This window comes from Stegodyphus dumicola, chromosome X1 (assembly GCF_044657685.1).
Source record: "Stegodyphus dumicola isolate Sdum_Otavi_A_Nest chromosome X1, ASM4465768v1".
In the NCBI taxonomy this organism is placed as follows: Eukaryota; Metazoa; Arthropoda; class Arachnida; order Araneae; family Eresidae; genus Stegodyphus; species Stegodyphus dumicola.
In genome coordinates, this window is record NC_140780.1 from 52,514,494 (window position 1) to 52,533,462 (window position 18,969).

The 18,969-nt window shown below is 32.6% G+C and overlaps 1 protein-coding gene across 1 annotated transcript in view; it reads right to left on the minus strand.

The window, feature by feature from the left end:
* LOC118193756 (paired box protein Pax-7-like) overlaps nt 1-18,969 on the minus strand; it is a 46,245-nt gene that overhangs the window by 25,307 nt on the left and 1,969 nt on the right. Inside the window, exons 2-3 of the mRNA XM_035364887.2 lie at nt 17,651-17,791; nt 13,172-13,325 (exon numbers count right to left, since the gene is read on the minus strand). Coding sequence (XP_035220778.2) covers nt 13,172-13,325; nt 17,651-17,791 — 295 coding nt within the window. The remainder of the gene's footprint in view (nt 1-13,171; nt 13,326-17,650; nt 17,792-18,969) is intronic.

Below are 18,969 nucleotides of genomic sequence, written 5' to 3' on the forward strand. Positions count from 1 at the left end.
GTTACTAAGTTCCCATGAAACATGTTTCTGCCTAAAATAAATTAGGTTAATTCATAAACTCAAAATAAAGTTTTTTACATTTTTTTTCATTTTTACACACATCCCTGCCCCCAACTTTGATAAATTTATAACTTTTATACATCTGAAGAAATAGCTTACAAATACAAATATATAAGTATCTTTATAAAAGCAATTCTGTTCTGTATTTTGAAGTTGTATGCTATTTTAAACTACATAACATGTATTTTCGCTTTTTTTTCCCTCTTATGTTATGATAGAAATCAGCTAGAAAGTCATTACAAAATTGAAAAAATAAAGATTATCTTCAATGGAAGTCCATATAGCTGAAATAAAGAAATTCTCACAAAATGTGCTGTAATTCCCAAAATCTGATGATAGTGATTCTATGAAAGGGAGAAACTATATTTTTTAATTCTTTATCTGAATTTTTTATTTTGTTACAATATTCTCCTGTTAGTAGGAGAAAGGAAGACATGCTTGTGCGCATTGCTGTAGCAAGTAGAAAGAGAAAATTACGAAGACCTAAAGAAGTACGGTGTATTAAATAAACATCGCTTTAGGAAAACTTTTTATCGAAAGGAGAAATAATATTACATTTCTCATCGAAGTGCTTATCATGAAGGAGAAAATAATCTAAAGAATGTTGTTGAAATTCGCTTTTTCTGAATATTTTCCTGTGTGGTTTTTTTTACTGCATTATATAACTACACATCTGTAGAATTCTCATTTTCAGAATCTTTATCAGAATGTAAGGCGTATAAACTTTCATTTTTTACACTAAACGAAATAATATTATCTAAATGAATCGATATGTGAGTCGGTAAAAGCTGAAGATGCTTAGTTTTTGTGGAATTATAATTTTCTACAATTAACATTGAAAATTACTTCGCACTTCTGATAAAATAAGTTGATGCAAAGAAAATGAAGCTAGTTTTTTAAAGCAGGTATCCACTTGTAGCTTTCTTTTCATGCATCTTCTATGCAGCAGTTTGAAATGTTGGAAAATAAAGCGGAGGATATAAAAGCTTTTCCAAGCAACGCATCATCGTCTGAGTTCCATATTTACAGTAATGTAAGGGTAACAGAGTTCTGAAAAGGTTCCTCTTGATTTGGAACAACGAGTGAGACTGAGTATGTTACACGGAAGATAGGCGATCAAGATCTGAAGAGGTGGAAAATCAGGTAAAAAATCAGTCTTTGTGTTTCCCTTTACTAAAGAGAAGGGGGGAATGAAGAAAAATCCTCGAAGCGAAAGAGGCATCACAAATTCCTTTCTCACGGCTGTTTTGTCAAAAACCAGAACCTAGGGGCTGTCAAGGGACTAATAGGGAATACGGAATTCGGCGTGGTCTAAACGCGTTTTAACCAGCACGAGACGATGGTTTTCCACAAGGCCTTATGAGACACTAAGGTGTTCTCAGCAGCTGCTTTTCTCAGCCTAGAAATAACTACGACAGTAAGGCGATAACAGATGGCTTCTAAGCATAGACAGAGGTGCCGTGTGAAGAATCGAACCCCGCATTTAGGCTAATTTTGCATAGAGTATGATCGTGAATTGCAGTCGCTTTAACCCACACGCTCGACTTTCAGAGATCCCCCTTTATAGTTCTTTGTCAAGCTTTTCTGGGCTTCTTTTGGCTAGGGAGGAGGTTCGCAATCGGCTATGTCGAATCGGATCGAATAGGGCGTGGGGGGGAATCGGCAACGGCACTGAATGGGCTGTTCCGCTCATTTGCAGGCCATTCTCCGATTTCTGATATCGCCGGATTTGGGATGCCGGACCCGGGATCGGACGGGCGGATATATGTGTTATAGATCATCTCTGCCGTCCGTTGGGAGCTTGGGATCTTCGAGAACGTTTGGGAAATCAGTCGGGGGGAGGATAGTGTGATGCCGTCACGCTCATTTTCGGCACCTGTATTTGCGACAGCCGACGCTGCTTTAGAAAACACATTAAGCAAACGCTTACGACACGGGTGTACAGGATTTGTTAGCGCAGGATAAACATATTTCTAATGAATGTTCTTTAACAGCCTGTTTATGGGATATTTTCTAGAAAAATTTGATGACCCCATGCATTTACCACATTTTTACATCTAAAAATTTAATGTCTGCTACACTTCAACCAATACTGCTTAACTTTAAATACAAATTGTGTCTGATAGCTTATATTCCCTTTTTGTATTTACTTCGTAAATGACCTAACGCCCACAGCTAGTTAAAGCGTCGAAACACTAGTAATTTTACTTTAGACTCAATTCTCTGTTAGCAGAACGGATTGGTTTCATGGGTATTTTCGCGGTTTCCCCATTGCGTAATGTAAATCACAAACTTCTTTTTTAGAGACATAAAATCTCTAAGTCTCTCTAAGACTTCCACTGTTCTTAAATATTTTATCATAATTAAATTAACATAGTAGCATTGATGGACGGAAGCTATAATACGTAACTTAGAGCAAAATGTGATTCTTCGAAAACTGCAAATTTGATATAAAGCAAAATTTTTAATATAACATCCGAAGAAACCCTTATCAATTAAATTCGTATTCATTTTATTAGCGTTTTTATATCTCTAATGTAAATGGATTAATTCTTATCTCGAGTTCCATACCCATTCCCTAGATAACCTTTTAATGTTCTTGGCGTATGATTTGAGCAGTTACATGAGATTTGTGTATTTCACTTTAGCTTTGATAATTAGAGTAACAGTAATTTTAAATGTTAACGCATTCTTAGAGGGCAGCTATTTTTGGTACTTTACTTGACTTTCCATGCTACCTATTGAAGCAAATACCTTTTTTGGGGGGGAGGGGGGGGCTAGTAAAAGTTACATATTCTGCCCTAGGTTCTAGTTTGCAATTGACTGACTTCGTTGGAAAAGGCTTGATTTCTTAAGAACCAGTTTCTTCTTCGTTCCATCTCTTTGCTGTTGCTGAAAATGCCCCATCAATCATTTAAGTCACTTTATTTGTGATTTGATAATACTTAAAGCAAAGTTTTGGCATAAAAATACAGAGACATTTCATATATATGCATTATAAATGCAAAATTTCTCCCCCAAATTTCAATAGAGATAAACACGTTCACAAAATTTATTCTTACTTAATTACCTGATTTAGCAAACTAATTTCAATATGATACATTAATATTTTTTTTTTCAATTCTCTTATTATCTGCATTCAGTTGAAAAATATGCATACGTGCCAAGCATTGAATTCGTTGATGAGTTATCAAAGCAAATTCGTTGATGAGTTATGAAACTTAAGTGAACTTAAGTGAAGGGAAAGTAAAAAAAAAAAAAAAAAAAAAAAAAAAAAAAAAAAAAAAAAAAAAAAATTATAATGTAAGCAAAGCTGTGTTTCGGTTCATCGGTCAATGAAGGGCTGCTGGAACTTCCACTCAAACTTTTGCTTCGCTGTCGAAATCATATGACCAGCAGATGGACACTTCGACTCTAGCCCTTCTGACCACTTGATATCCCCTCTTCTTATTGCATCACCAGTGGGGTTGGTCTGGACAATGTATTGGGAGTAATAAACTGAAGTAGAACTACGTTAAGAGGATTTTTTCGACTGAATATAAATCCGGAAAACTTACTGAAACGAATTAAGCTTTCTATGGCAATAGATTAAGAATTTACATTCTGTGAAATGGAATGTATGGGAAAATTAATATATCAAGTATTTTGGTATGTAATTTTCTTAAATCTAAATGTTTACGTTTAAGAACTCAAAACTGAAATAAGGAGTTAAGAATAATTAAAAATAATAATAAGCTTTTTAAAAATAAAAGTTGCATATTTCAAGTTAATTTTTATCTTAAGCATATTTACGGTAAATTAAAAAATTCTATATTTGCTCTTAATTAAAAATTTCAGAATTAAATTTTCTAATTTGAAAATGAATCTTTTTTGGGGGAACTGCTCATCATAACGATAGTAACAAGTTACAGAATTTACTTATATACTTTAGTATAAACGAATACAGTGAATCGTGTGTGAAATACCTCCATTGAGAATTTAATAATATACACGTTTTAAAACATCTCTCATAAAAAATTTGACATTTTTTTAAGTTCTTTTCTTAAACTATAAAGTGTGTGGCAATTACTACCTTTATTAATTTATCAGTAATCATACGAGCAAATTATACATTCAACATTATTTAAGAAGCAAGTTCTAAAATCTAGAAAACAAAGACTGATTCACCTCGTGGTCTAATTTTCATGTATAAAATTTTTTTTCAAGCATTTACACAAAGAAATTAATGCGAAAATTGACCAAAAGACAGTCCTATGAACTTCTATCGATTCCGTCAAACTAGTAACTATTAAATTTTAATTACTGAAAAGTAACTGCTTGCTTCAGGATATGAATGGCCATAGGTCTTGGGCAACATATTTGGTAAAGTATATTCTTCAAATGGGAGATCACAGTATAAGGTATTTCTCCCGCCCTCTTCGCATGCCTTCGCTGTGCGGTGGTCTGCACACTGGGCGCGTATTCCAGAGGTCTGTAGTTCGATTTCCGGCGAAGGCGTTGCATATTTTTCATCTCTCCTGCTTCCAATTAACCTAATGTCTCTACAACACAAAGTGCAACATCGAAGATTAAGGATGCGACAGTGGAACTACATAACTGGTTAGCTTTTTCTGTTTACCGTAATCCTGTATTGCGCTGCCAAGTTAATGGCCAGTAATTTGCATAGGTGGCTTTTCTCTCATATTGTTTCTCTTATTTCGCAACAAACATATACTAAGAAATAAAAATTCAAGCTGAAATTTAAACTTTTAAGGAAAATTTTGCAATGCAATGTGGATAACATGTGAATGTAAAAAGCGAGATGAATGAAAATTAACAGGAAAACTAAATTAAATTAATATACTAATTTGCAAGTATAGTGCTTTCTGAACAAGACAGTTTCGTGGATGGAGAATAAATTATTCAATATCTTTAACTTTTTTCCCCATGCAGGGAAGACTAAAAAAATATTCAGGAGAATTTATAATTTATTCTGCGTAACTATTAAAACTGCTAGAAATGTCCTCCCCCCCCTGGACGAAAGGTAATTGCAAGATGTTAAGAAAATCATCTAAATATGAAAGATTCAGAAACGGAGAGAGTCTGCTATTTTTATGATAATAAATGAGATTAATTTCAATGTTTGATGTTAATTCAACATGGCCTTTAAACCTATTGTTTTCTTCGTTAATTTAAAAATGTTTCGTAATCACGAGGAAAATACTATATTCAAGATTTTGTGAAAATCACCGTTATAATTTGAATGAAATGCTCATTGCTTTTTAACGCAATTTTATCCTATCAGATTACTTTAGCTATGGTTTTTTTGAAATGCATGCATACTTTACAATGATATTTTCGCTTGTATACAACAAATCATTCAGATTCCTTAATCCACCCTCCCTGAGTGTTACCTAAGAACAGCTGGAATTCGAAACTTTGCAAAAATATTTAACTGCAACTTATTTCATTATTTCTGGATTTTGTTGTTTTAAAAATAAAATGAAGATCTGAGAGTTTAAAAGATGAGAATGTTGTAATACTTAATAAATAAAAGAAAGGAATGCAGCTTGCTTATGCCTGTATGCTAGGGCATATATTTCGAGAAGATGATATTAATATCTATAAATTTAGAAATGATTAAAATTTAACCTTAATTTCATACTTTAGAGGGCTGTATTTTCATTGTGTCCTACCAAAGATGAGTGCAGACACTAAATAATAATGATTTTAGAGTAGAAAGTACCCCTCCTTCCCCAAAAAAGAGACATTGTGACTTTGGCGCAGTGACATATAAAAGAAAGATGAATCATAAGTTCATTTCACTAAAAAGTTAATGAATTATTAAGTTAACGGGCAATTTAATTCGCTTGAAAGTAGTACGCGCGGAAGGAGTAATGTTTAAAAGGGCTTCCGATACTGGAATACTCATTACCAATTTAATAAAGAAACTTGGCTCTCATTAAAATAACTAAGGAGGAGTATGTTTTTGTATTCTCAGAATTAGCTTACCCAAAATACCGAGAATTCCATATTAACTTTATAGGATTCCTCGCTTTTATTCTTTTATATTAAGTGTCGAGGAAGCAAGTGAACTGCTAAGCGAATAATCGCTTAAGTCCTGAAACAGAAACGTAAACTCAAGAAGGGTTAATTACTCAAACTAATTCACTCAAACTCATTCACTCAAAGTAAGATTTAACAGTCGGCTCCTTTCTTAACGCGTACAGCAAAGCCTCCACTTGGGATTAAACTCAAAATGTAAGAAATAAGAACCAACTAATAACTAACTAAAGAGATTTAGCCGAAGTTAACACAATTCTAAACTAGTTGGCCCGTAATATTAAATTAGCCAGCGAACTATAAAAAGGCACGTAATACGGCCGAGCGTAATAACATCTTAGAAAGACGTAGTCCAAAGGCAAACGCGCGCTACTCTGGAAGCTGGATGAGATAGGAAAGAGGTATTAAATTAAAATAACTGTTATAAAATTAAAATATACCTTACAACTTTGCAAAACACCGTAGTTCGATTCGTGTCATACATTGTAGCTTCCAAGCTGTAAACAGTATTTGATTTCGAACCTTTAATTAGAATACAATTCCAAAAATAGCACATGGCTTGTAAGGATCTTAAGTTTTACTAACGTTTATTTTTATTTTAAATCTTTACTTATTTTCTACTTCCGGCCAGAATTAAAAGCTTTAACTTATTTATGCAAATTTGTCTGGCGAACGCCAAGTACTTAAGTTGTGGCTTTTTGCCAAGCGAGAGAGAGGAAGGAGTTAGTCGAAGCAGGCCGCTTGCCTTAGCAGTTTTTACTCGGTTGCTGGTTGCCTTCCAGGCCAGAGGTTTAATCCTCTTGATAATTTTAAACGTATTGTAGTGTTAACAGTTCTCTGTACTACATACGGCTTCCTGTTAATATACGGCCAATCTTCCACGTAGGCCCTTGTTTGTTATTCCAAAGTTAAGTTAAAGTTTAGTTAATATTTTTATATTCTTACGTTCAGACCACAAGTGGTTGGTCTCTGTATTCCGAAGTACGGAAATTATTGTAAAGAGTGAAAAATAAAGGGTTTCGTATACCCTTTCTGTGTATCTTGTCTACTTCCCACATTTATTGGACACAGCTTTAGTAAGCTCCCTGTTCCGTGTCAGGTCCTTGCATGTTCCCAAAGAAAGTAAGGCGGAACATTGAACCTGATAGGCTTAAGGATTTGCAGTTTCGAATATAGCATTAAATACTATAAAAACCAAATGCTAATGTCATACTGCAAATTTTTTTAGTGTTAAATTTATTGCAATTATCCTGCTTAATGTGTTTTCGTAGTAACTATTACATACATAAGAACTTTGAGACTGCTTTTACAAATACATTGTTACAAATAAGGAATATACATTATTAAAGATTTATGTGAGGAATAAAACTTTGCTTTTTAACAACATCTTTAGTAAAATAGCAAAAAACTTCTTCGAACAGAAGCCTGTATGAAGCAAGAAAAGAAGAGACTTACAAATGTGGAACACATTTATTGCAAATACCTGTAAAGAAATAAATGGAAAAGTACCAGCAATAAATGTCTACGAAATAAAGATTTTTGAGACTTATGATACGGTTACTTTGCGGTTTCTCAAAACAACTGTTTTCGTGGATTACCAAACGTATGCTAATCTGGTAGCATTGGAAGTTTTCAATTCATGAATAGAGCGAAACATTTCTTAAGGTTTTTATGGCGGGCTTTCCTTTTGAGTATAAAACTCCAGGGATTAGACTGCCTCTGAAGACGGGAAGAAAAGAACTTAAAGGGCTGCTGTCGGCTTACGTGGCTTTGAACTTTCGCAAGTTTGCTTTCATCAACAGCGATGTCAAGTTCTTCATTCTCTAAGCTGCGTCACCTCATGTTCAATAGCATGACTCCAGACGAAAGAATAGCAATTTTGGAAACGCAAAGTCACCGGATTATTGCCTTTCAGAAAATGCCAACATTTTCCTCCCTCTCTCTTCAAAATATGATATTCTCTCCCGCTACGTTGCTTTCATTATTCAGAATGGGTAAACAATTCCTTTTCATTTAAACCTGCCCTGGCTAAAAGTCTATTCAAGTTATGAAGAAGTTCTTGTTTTAAGTTACACAAACAAATCTAAAAGTAGTGATAGGTCATTCGGTTACACCCGAAAACATCGCAGACGAAAACGTCGCGGAGAGAACAACGCAAGGCGAAAACGTCGTGCTACAAAACATCGCTGGAGAAAACATCGCAAAGAGAAAACATCGCAGTTCTAAAACATCGTGGTACAAAACATCGTCGTCCAAAATAAAGCGGTTCAAAAACTTCGCAGTTTAAAAACATCGTCGTCGAAAATATCGTGGTAAAAAATAAAGTATCTACATATCATCGCATGACGATAACATCGCAGACATGCTTTAATAACTGTAAATGGATATTCCCATAATGATTTGTGAGCGCAAGATGGAAAGAAGGATAATTTTTACTTCCTTATTTTTTATTAATTAATAAATTTTTACTGAGAAAATAAAAAGGAAACTTAAGCATAGAAAATTAATGCAACTTATAGCACTTAATAGAATTTTAAACCGACATTGTTAACTAACAAAGGCCATTAATAAATCATTTTTTATAAAGTTTTACTGGTAATTTTTCATGAAAAGTATAATCTATAAGTTGCATTTAATTTTCTATGCTTAAGTTTCCTTCTTATTTTTTCAGCAAAAATTTATTAGTTAATAAAAAAATGTGAAATTAAAAATTATCCTTCTTTACACCTTGCGCTCACAAATCATAATGGGAATATCCATTTATAATTATTAAAACCTGAAAAAGTATATTTGCGATGTTATCGTCATGCGATGATTTGTAGATACTTTATTTTTTACCACGATATTTTCGACGACGATGTTTTTAAACTGCGAAGTTTTTGAACCGCTTTATTTTCGACAGCGATGTTTTGTACCACGATGTTTTAGAACTGCGATGTTTTCTCTTACTATGTTTTGTAGCACGATGTTTTCGCCTTGCGTTTTTTTCTCTGCGACGTTTTCGTCCGCGATGTTTTTGCCGCGATGTTATCGGCGGACACCGGTCATTCCAATGATTTGGTCCTTCTAATAGATGAATATATAAAATCAAAGGTTACTGACATTATTTCATTCATTTTATCTTTCCTTTATTGGGTGGATAGATAGTTAAGTGTTAGCTAATGTAATTAAAAATAGAGAGAAAAAGTATGAAAGAGTTATAGAGTAGCAAGAAAAGATATTTTATAAGGATTTAAAGGTTATCAAATGTTGTAAAACAGTCACAGCATATAGTAATAATATATACAAAACAAATTCTTCAAGGGGCTTTTACTTTTTTCGTCCTTTAAAGATTAGAAAAATGTTGCAAATAAGTGAAAATTTGTAAAATGAGAACATAAATGCAATTATGACTCAAAACTTGTTCATGGTTAACATTTATGTATTGACCTATGTGTAAATATTAGTATGCTAATAGTTCCTACTTATATATCCAAAGCTGAAAGAACATGCAAAATAAAATTGTGACTTTAATTCGTTGCAGCCTCTCTCTCTCTCTGTCTTTTTTTTTTTTTTTTTTAATTTAGTTATTTCTCCTTTCTATCTTAAAAATAGTAGTGGGCTTAATAAAAAAGTCTTCCTGAACTGCATTGCAAAACTAATCTTTGCCACGTAATTCTTATATGATGCTCATGACACTTTTCTTTACATAATTACAAAAGGGCAGCTAAATTCTTTTAGCGAATAATCAATTTAAAGTTCCCAAATCAAAACCTTAACCAATCAACTGAAATAAAGCTGAACTGTTAATTCACTATTTTGAATCTAGCATTCATATCGCAATTTATGCATTCTCTGCTGCTTTGCTTTTCTTGCGATGTTTAATTACTTTAATATATGAAAAACCCATGTTGCCTGTAATACTCCAGTATATTGATTTACGAAATTTAGCTTCCATAATTGCTACATATATGTATATATAGTATTTGCAATATATTCAAGAAGATATAAAGTATTTCTAGAAGAATTTACTTAAACGTACATTACAATGCCGATTTTACTGATTATTTTATTTTTATTTATTATGATTATTATTTTGTTAATCCAAGAAAATGCTTTACTTTTGAAAATTAATGTACTCTTCCACATTGCAGTCTTAATCAAAATTTGCCTGTCGCTGCAAGTTATGAAATAATTTCTTTCAACATTTCCCCCGTTCAGACCTATCTTAGCACTGGAAAACAAATTAGTATTGGAAGGAATTATTTTCCTTGCATGTTAATTTTTCGCGACGTGAGGGTGGATTTTAGCAGAAAAAAGATAAGGTTCCTGAATAATAATAATTTGTTTCCAGATTTACTATATGGGGTGACTGCATGACAGCTGTTCACGAATGATTATGAATATCAGGTAGTTTTACTTAAAACACCCCATACAGTGATCTGCAATTAGATAGACCCCTAATGCTGTTCCGTAATAAATAACGTAGCTCGATTTTCTTACAATTTTAGGCATTTTTACAAGAGCTTTCAGCTTAGTTTTAAATACTGCATTTTACACCTTTCACAATTATCATCATATTAAAAAAGAGTGTAAATATATTTAAATAGCAAATAAGATAGAAAAAGTATAAAATATTATTTCTATTTATTAGGGGGGGGGAAATGGTATGCAGCCAGAAATTGCAAAACTTGGACATCCGTACACTAACACTTGAAAAACGCTCAACGCCACGTAACCTATACAAAGCTTTGGTGTTTGCAGAATAAATAATTCCTTCGAAATACAATGAATGGAAAAGATGCAGTAAAATGCGTAGGTATGTAATCCTATTTAGGGCGTAGAAAAGATCCAATTTGGTAGCAGGAGCGATTTGCAAACACGGCCCACCCTCTGGGGCCGATGATTTCCCACTCGAAACATGTTTGCTCAGAGCCTCCCCTTTCCGACAGGGCCATGATCTATGACGCTGTTTGCAGGCGTTTACACCTGGTTTCTATGGTTAATCGAACGATGTGTTAAAACTACCAATCGTCAGGCAGAAAACACGCGTTATATGTGTTAAATGATAGTCAGCGTTCCCTGTTTTTTTCCGTCTCTTTTCACATAATAATGAGCTCGGAGTGAAAAGCGATAACGTGTGATTCTGAATTTTCTTTTCATTCTGAAGGTGTTTAACGAGAAGGCAGTAAAACGCGGAAAATGAGAAATGAAATCAGCTTTAAAACCAGATTATCTCTGACTCTCTCTGATTTTTGTTGTTTGACTTCTAAATTAATATGTGTTCGGCGTGTTATTGTATCTCAGATTATCTCTGGTTTTAAAGCTGGTAATCAAAACCGTAAACAATGTTTTGGTAAACAAAACCATAGCAATGTTTTATGTTAACTGACACTCAAATTCATAAGTATTTTATTTCTCAAAAGAATCAAATAGTTTTATATTACAGACGAAGCAATGCAACTTGTTCATTAATAACATTAATTCATGCTCCTCGTGTCACCTACCATTGCATTACATTTAGTGACTTCAGCGTACTTGCATTTCAAAGAAAACTAAACGTATGTTAACATTTTTTTAAGTTAATAAACACTAGTCAATTAGGGTGAGTGGTTTAACATTTTCATTTCGAATTTTTATTTTGACTGGCGGAACCCTGGGATTTGAATCATGGAACCCAGGATTCCGCGGAACACAGTTTGAACAACACTGTTCTAACACAAGGAAAAGTCTGCTACGCAAAAAAAGTCTGCTACGAAAAGTCTGCTACGCTGTTCTAACGCAAGGAAAATGCTTCCGGTATTTCAGACTTATTCAAATTCGATGAAAATGTATTTAAACTTCCTAAATGAATTAAAGATGAAGAGGAGCGTATTTTAGTCTGTCGTTAGATCGTAGTACTTCATACTAGCTCGAATTTGTATCGATTTACAATACGTTTCATTCTTTGGCATTTAGAAGTCATTTTTAGGTAACAATCCAATAAATAATTATTCACATAATTTAAAATCTTTACTGTTGAAAAATTGCTATTAAACTCAAGGCCAGAGCCACTAATTACTTTGAATCCTTTATGCTTAAATCTGGGAGGGGGGAAGAGGAAGAGGACCAGAATTTACTAGGAAGTAAAGACACTCAATACTCACAATGTACCAAAATGTAATGAACTTTGCTTTTTTTTTTCCGAAACGCAAAAATTTGTATTATTCCTTTTCATTATCTTCATGAAAGGATATCGTATGAACCATGATGAAAATCGATGCGTGTTTCAAGTATTTATAAAATCACCTGAAGAACATTTTAATTCTTTTTTTAGCCTTTAATGTAAGCTGCTCGTAATCGCGTAACTTTTCCAAGATTAATGTTAAGAAAATAAAATATTAAATTTCTTATGCGATTAATTAATTGAATAAAAAGCATTAATACATATTTATACCAGTATTTTAAATCTGTTTAACGGAAAATTAATTTTTTACAGAAAGTTCTTTGAAACACTGCGAAAGTAAACATGATTATTGTATATTAATTTCCTTACTTGCAGTTCAATTAATATTTTGAAGCATAGTCATCTTATTAGCAGAAAGTATTCCTAATAAAGCCGTCTATGTCTGGCACTGAAGGTAATTTTATTTAAAGTGACAGTAAGTAATTACTTTCTCGATCTTCGAGTTTAACAGTTTGGAAAAACGAAAGTCATTTTGTAAATTATAGCAATTTATACAATTTTTCGCCACTTACAGAAATTTTCTACAGTTATTTGCAAATAGGTTTCTTACTCAATCCATAATTTCCCAGGCGAAACTTGATTGCGCGATTCCTCCAGCTATTCTGTAAGGACTGGATCTAACATATCTAACAACGTGCGACTTACAGAGGTTACTTAACAAATGCTAAACCGTTTGTATAAACCAAGCTGTGAACGCAAATTTTATTAACTGCTCAAATGCTAAACTGTATTAAAAAGATAAGTGGTTATAAAAAAGAGAAATCAATTATTTAAAGCAATTAGACTCTTTTACATAATAACCACACACCCGTAAATGAGTTGCAGTCTCCCCTTCTTTCAACCACAATATTAATGAGTACTTACCTCCTAGAATACCATCGATGCTATGATCCGCTTTTTTACTGCCGTCGCAGGAGTCACTGCCAGAATCGGTAGAACGAGAACCGTGACGAGAACCCCGAAGAACTCGACTGATGGAGCTCACACTGGGCGCCGAACTCTTGTCACATATGCCATCCTACAGAAAAACACCAAATTAAATAACTTGGCAATTTCTAAGTATCGCGTTTAGGTTATTAAGTTTCTTTCTTTCTTTACTTTCTTTTCTTTTCTTTCCTTTTTTTTTTTTTTTTTTTTTTAATTTTCACCTCATTTTTATGTTAACTCTTTCCTGTTACTTCTATTTTCTCAGTCAGCCTCATAGGAATATAAATTAGGTGTGATTTAACTAACATTTAAGGGATAAATTTAGAGTTTGCCAGAGAGTTTGGTAACATATTAGCGAAGCTGCCTCTTCCGTGAACTGCCCACTTGCTAACTGTACTAGTTTCGGTGATCGTTTCTGATAATAGCTAACTGTTAGCTAAAGCAATCGCAAATCATTTGGAGCCGGGTTAGCAGATATTAAAAATCTATTAATTATTACGTACATACAAGCTTTCTGTATTCCGAGGTACCGCAAAGAATGCTCAGTAATTTTCATACCTACATTTTTAATGTGCATACATGTTGTAGTGTAAAAAAAAAAAAAAAAAAAAAAAAAAAAAAAATTAGCTTAGTTTTACCTCTTGACTGTATTTCTTATGATTTTAGACTCAAAGTTTAATTCGGAGGACAATAAGTAGTTTTTAGCACAGGAAGTTAAATTAAGAGCAATTAAGATATAGCTTGGGGTTAACTTTACAAGGGTAGTACTTAAAAATAGAAAAGATACATAATTTAACTTTCATTATTTCTATGCAACTAAATACATAAAATGATGTGCCAGGAAAAAAACTGTTAGAACATTATTACACAATATTGTCAAAGTGAATGTCATGCGGCTAAAGTTAACCAAAAATTAAGTGGCTTCGCTTAAATAACACCTTTTCCATAACATATTATTTACATATCTTACTTTGTAGAGACATTAGGTATTTTTTTGAAAGCAGAGAAGATGAAAAATCAGCAATCGCCTTCACCTGGAATCGAACCACGGACCTCTGGAATACCGGCCCAGCGTGCTACCGTTACACCACGAAGGACGCAGGGGAAGTGGGAGAAATACCTTATATACTCCCCTTTTTAAAGGGCGACTAGGGTTTTAGGGGACCTAGTCGCCAAATCCTGGGTGCGCAGAATCATCATCCACAACCCTTTTTTAGTTCGGGCGCCACTGTAGAGACATTAGGTATTTTTTTTTAAAGCAGACAAGATGAAAAATTAGCAATCGCCTTCGCCGGGAATCGAACCACGGACCTCTGGAATACCGGCCCAGCGTGCTACCGTTATACCACGAAGGACGCTAGGGAAGTGGGAGAAATACCTTATAACTTTACTCGAACAGGTAAAAATTTTCTACTTTTACATTAATTTATTTACATACGTTCTTTTTCATACAGCAGGAAAAAAACCCTCATTTTCGAAAGTGCATTGATTTGAAAGTAATCAATTCCTTTTTTTCGTAATTATTCAAGTAATACGATTTTAGAGTTTTAGGATATGAATAGTTATTTGTGGCAATAGAAATGATTAGTTATGAAGTAATTTGTTTTAAAGTTACAGAGTTGAAGTATTATGACTATAGGCATCAATTTATGAAATTTTTAATAGTTTAATAATTGTGTTTATGCAAGGCAAGTTACTGTCAATCCCATTGCTTTCGGAATACAAATTTGCATGTGTATCGAAGGAGAAGGAGAGTCACATAGCAACCTAAAAGATCTAAAAAAACAAGTGATTGTTACAGACGGTGTTTACACACTTTTAGAACGATTTCGGGCTGTTTAATTAATATTTAAAATGTAAAGAGTACTTTTTTAAATGTTCGATCTGATAGACTTTTTTTCTTGGCAAAAGTCAGCATCGTGTGTTTCGCTTTCGCAAAATTTCCAGGGATATTGATTCCCATTCCTCTTTCACTACTTTCGAAAATCCATTAATCGTGCAGGGTTTGTGCTTAGAAAGAGCTCTTTTCAACAGACCGAAAGCACAATAGTCCATAGGTGAAACGTCAGGGCCTTCGCAGGAATACTTTGAAAAGATATGTATGCAATGCCTGTGTCAGAATTCATTTTTTTCAAGGAATATAGCGGTACTTTCTGAAGTATGTCTTATTGTTTTGTCTTGATTAAGTTTCACTCTTTGAAAGACATTAGGATAAAGAAATGGAATTTCATCTGCAAGTATCGAACGTAAAACTTTCTGTTGATAGTACGTTGAGTTGATTTTAATATATTTTCCCACTCTTCTTATTTTTAATTTTCCATTGTAAGAGAATCCTGTGGCAGTCATAAATTCCTGACTGACATTGAAGGAACGAGGATTGCAAATTTTTTCTCTTCTGTTTAAATAATAAATAAACCTTTTTTCTGTGTTGGTTTATATGCCGCAGCAAAAGCTTGTAATCATTATAATTTTTAGCTTTTTTAAGATGTAAATCTTGGTTTATTATTTTATTTACTGTTGCTATAGATGTATTTAAAGGATTTGAAATTGATTTCTGTTATCAATGACTAGCTTTAGAAACATTAGAAACAATACGTACCTTTTTCAGGTATTCATTTGGAGTCTTCATTCCATGTAGAAGTAATGATTGACTGCCTTTTCCTTTCCGATTAAAAAATGTTACCTACTTTGCTCTTGAAATTTTAATATCTAGCATTTTACAATGTTTTGAATTATGGAATAGGAATATTTCTCTTTGGAAAATGTAAAAACATGTCCTTTAATCCTCAGCTTGTTTCCATGCGAGATTTTGAAAGAAAGGAGAATAAATTTTAAAATAACAGAAATAGAAGATTATATTTTAAAATATTTCTTATATTAAATAATAAGCTGTTACCAGAAATCGTTATTGTAAAACATTTGCTATTTTTTTAATTCTTTATCAAAATCGTTCTAAAAAATGTGCAAACACCCTCTGTATATGGCGCATAAACGATTATTTTAAGGCAAGTTACGTTGTAATGTAGTTAGAAACTTTTTTTATTATTTACGATAACGGTACAAAAATTTATAAAAATTATTAGTTAGATATATTATAAGTCACATAAATTAAACATGCTATAAATTATGTCAATTAAGGTTACTATTAGAAAATGAAAAAAAAAAAAAAAAAAAAAAAAAAAAAAAAAAAAAGGGGGGTATAAATTATCAAGATTTTCTCTTACTGCTTTTAAATCGATCAATAAGTAATGACTTGTTTTAATCTGACAGATAAATGTCGAAAAGATAAATCTTATGGATTATGCAATAGCAATACCTCTAGAAATTGAAAATTTTCCCGGCCTCATGGTTAATGAATGAAACCTATTATGTTTCACAGAATGGCAAAACTTGCCAGATCACGTGGAGGATAAATGAAACGGTACCTTAACGTAACGTGAAGTTAACAAAACATGGAAATAAAAAACTATGGAAATTTTTAATATATGTCAAGAATAAAATATAATCCAGCAAAATATAGTATTCAAATGGAACTGCAATTATAATCATTGGGGAAAAAGTGTACTTGAAAAAATTGCCTATAAAATTAGGGTAATGACAGAATTTTTTTAAAATGACGATAAGAATAAAACTTGCATCTTCAAGCAGCGGAAAGACGCATAATAAAAGAGGGGGGACGTAGGCATATTTTAAAGCGGCTGAGGCATAGCAGCAAGGAATAAAAGAAAAACATTCTTCCAGATACACTTACTAGAAAAAGCACAGGCAGTCAAAAGTCATATTTATTCAAATAAAAATAAAAAATCTTTTATTAAAGCTAATAGAATTTATATTTTTTCATTATCTTTTCGCTATTCAAATAATACAAGTTCAATAATATTTTGTTTACAATAAACAGCAGAAGCAATTCACAATTTGAAAGGAAACGGAATATTTACCAGGAAAAGTTCGCGTTTACATATTATAGAGAGGGGAGTTCTTGGATTTTATTTGTAAAGATAGCAGCAAATGGTAATTTTACTTTCAATGCGCATAATGCTTATTCTCATAAGTTAAATCATAAAACTATATAGCCTAAAGTAATAGAACACTTAATTATTTTCATTAATAATAGCAGTAAAATCAAGTTAGTTGAAGTATGTACTCCAGTTTTTTTATTTTTAGCGAACGAAAGAACGAAAGCATAGGATTTCCTACTTTATTCTTTGATAAATTTTCGATCTGCTTCAAAGTCTACTGTAGTACAGTAACCCCAATACAAGTATACACGCAATGATATATGATGAAACAAATATTTATTACTAAAGTAATAATACAATTATTCTTCTTAGAATTAAATAAAATATTACTTACATAATAAAGAAAGTGCATAATGAATCTTAAATTAAAGAAGAACAATTTATAAATGAAATTTACTTTTATAAGTCTGTCTCTGATTTCCCAAGAGAAAATTCCTGGATTATCACTTTTGTATTCCTCAATTTTCTTCTCGACTTCCGGAGTAGCCACTCTGGGTTTACTTCCACCTATTACACCAGGTCGAATGCTTCCTGTTTCCTATAAAACATGATGGAAACTTCTTTAGAAATCAAATATATATGTATATATAAGGAAATCTTTAGAAGTGAATTGGAAAATATCAAATTCAACCATTTGTTCATAAGAATTGGTTTTACTCAGTTGCTATTTATTCAAAGCTACTTTTATTTACATAAAAACCCTATTTTCATGTGATTAATTGACCAACGTTTATATTAGATAATTGCAGACAATCTTACAGAGTAATTTGAATTTTTAAACGACTTCTTAGCTCTTAAGTCCTAGCTCTTGTCTTTTATAAAGCCTTAGCGTCTCATCCATCCATAGAAAATCTTAGTTTTTAATTTAAAATACATTAACTGACTGCAATGACAGTTAAATCATTTAGATTTTACTGTTTAAAAGAAACGCAATGGATAGAAACAATTTTAGTTAATTTAAACAATGCATACTACTTATGTTACCTTAGATTCGATAAGCATTTTCTGGAGGATTATGGGATCTCTGTTAATGCAACTTTATTGATTTACTGACGCGTTTTTTTAAGTTAAACATATCTGCGGACATTTATGACTTAGATACAATTATTTTTGTAAAAATATCAGTCACAGTGTGTTATAAGAGAAAATATGATAGCAGCATATAAAGGCTATAACACTGTGATAGACATGTTTGTGGATTTGAGAAAATAATTGTTTGTAGACATTGCTTTACAAATTAATACTTATCAAGATGTATCAGATAGTATAAAACTGGCATTAAAAGTCATGAAAAATGAGAATAAAAAGTAATAGCTCTAAATTGATACTGGAATATGAATTATATATTGATGGAAGTGTTTTTGCCTTTCAAGAAAAGTAGCCGAAGCGGAGGATTCGCATTCTATTAGAGAGAAGAATTAGTGGCAATTTAGATGGCCAGTTCAAAGTAAAAGAATAAAAATTAAGCATGGGCTTACGACAGTACTGATTTAATTTAAATGCAAATTCTCTGCCCAAATCATGTAGAGTTATATTCAGGCCACGAGTCTATCTTGTGTTATAGAATCAGGCAGAGAAAAAAAAAAGTGAAGGGAGCGAGTTATACTGTAGAGGCATTAGGATTTTCCTGGAGGCCGGAGAGATGAAAAATTAGCAACGCCTTTGCCGGGAATCGAACCGTGGACCTCTCAATTACGCGCTGAGCGTGCAGAAAAA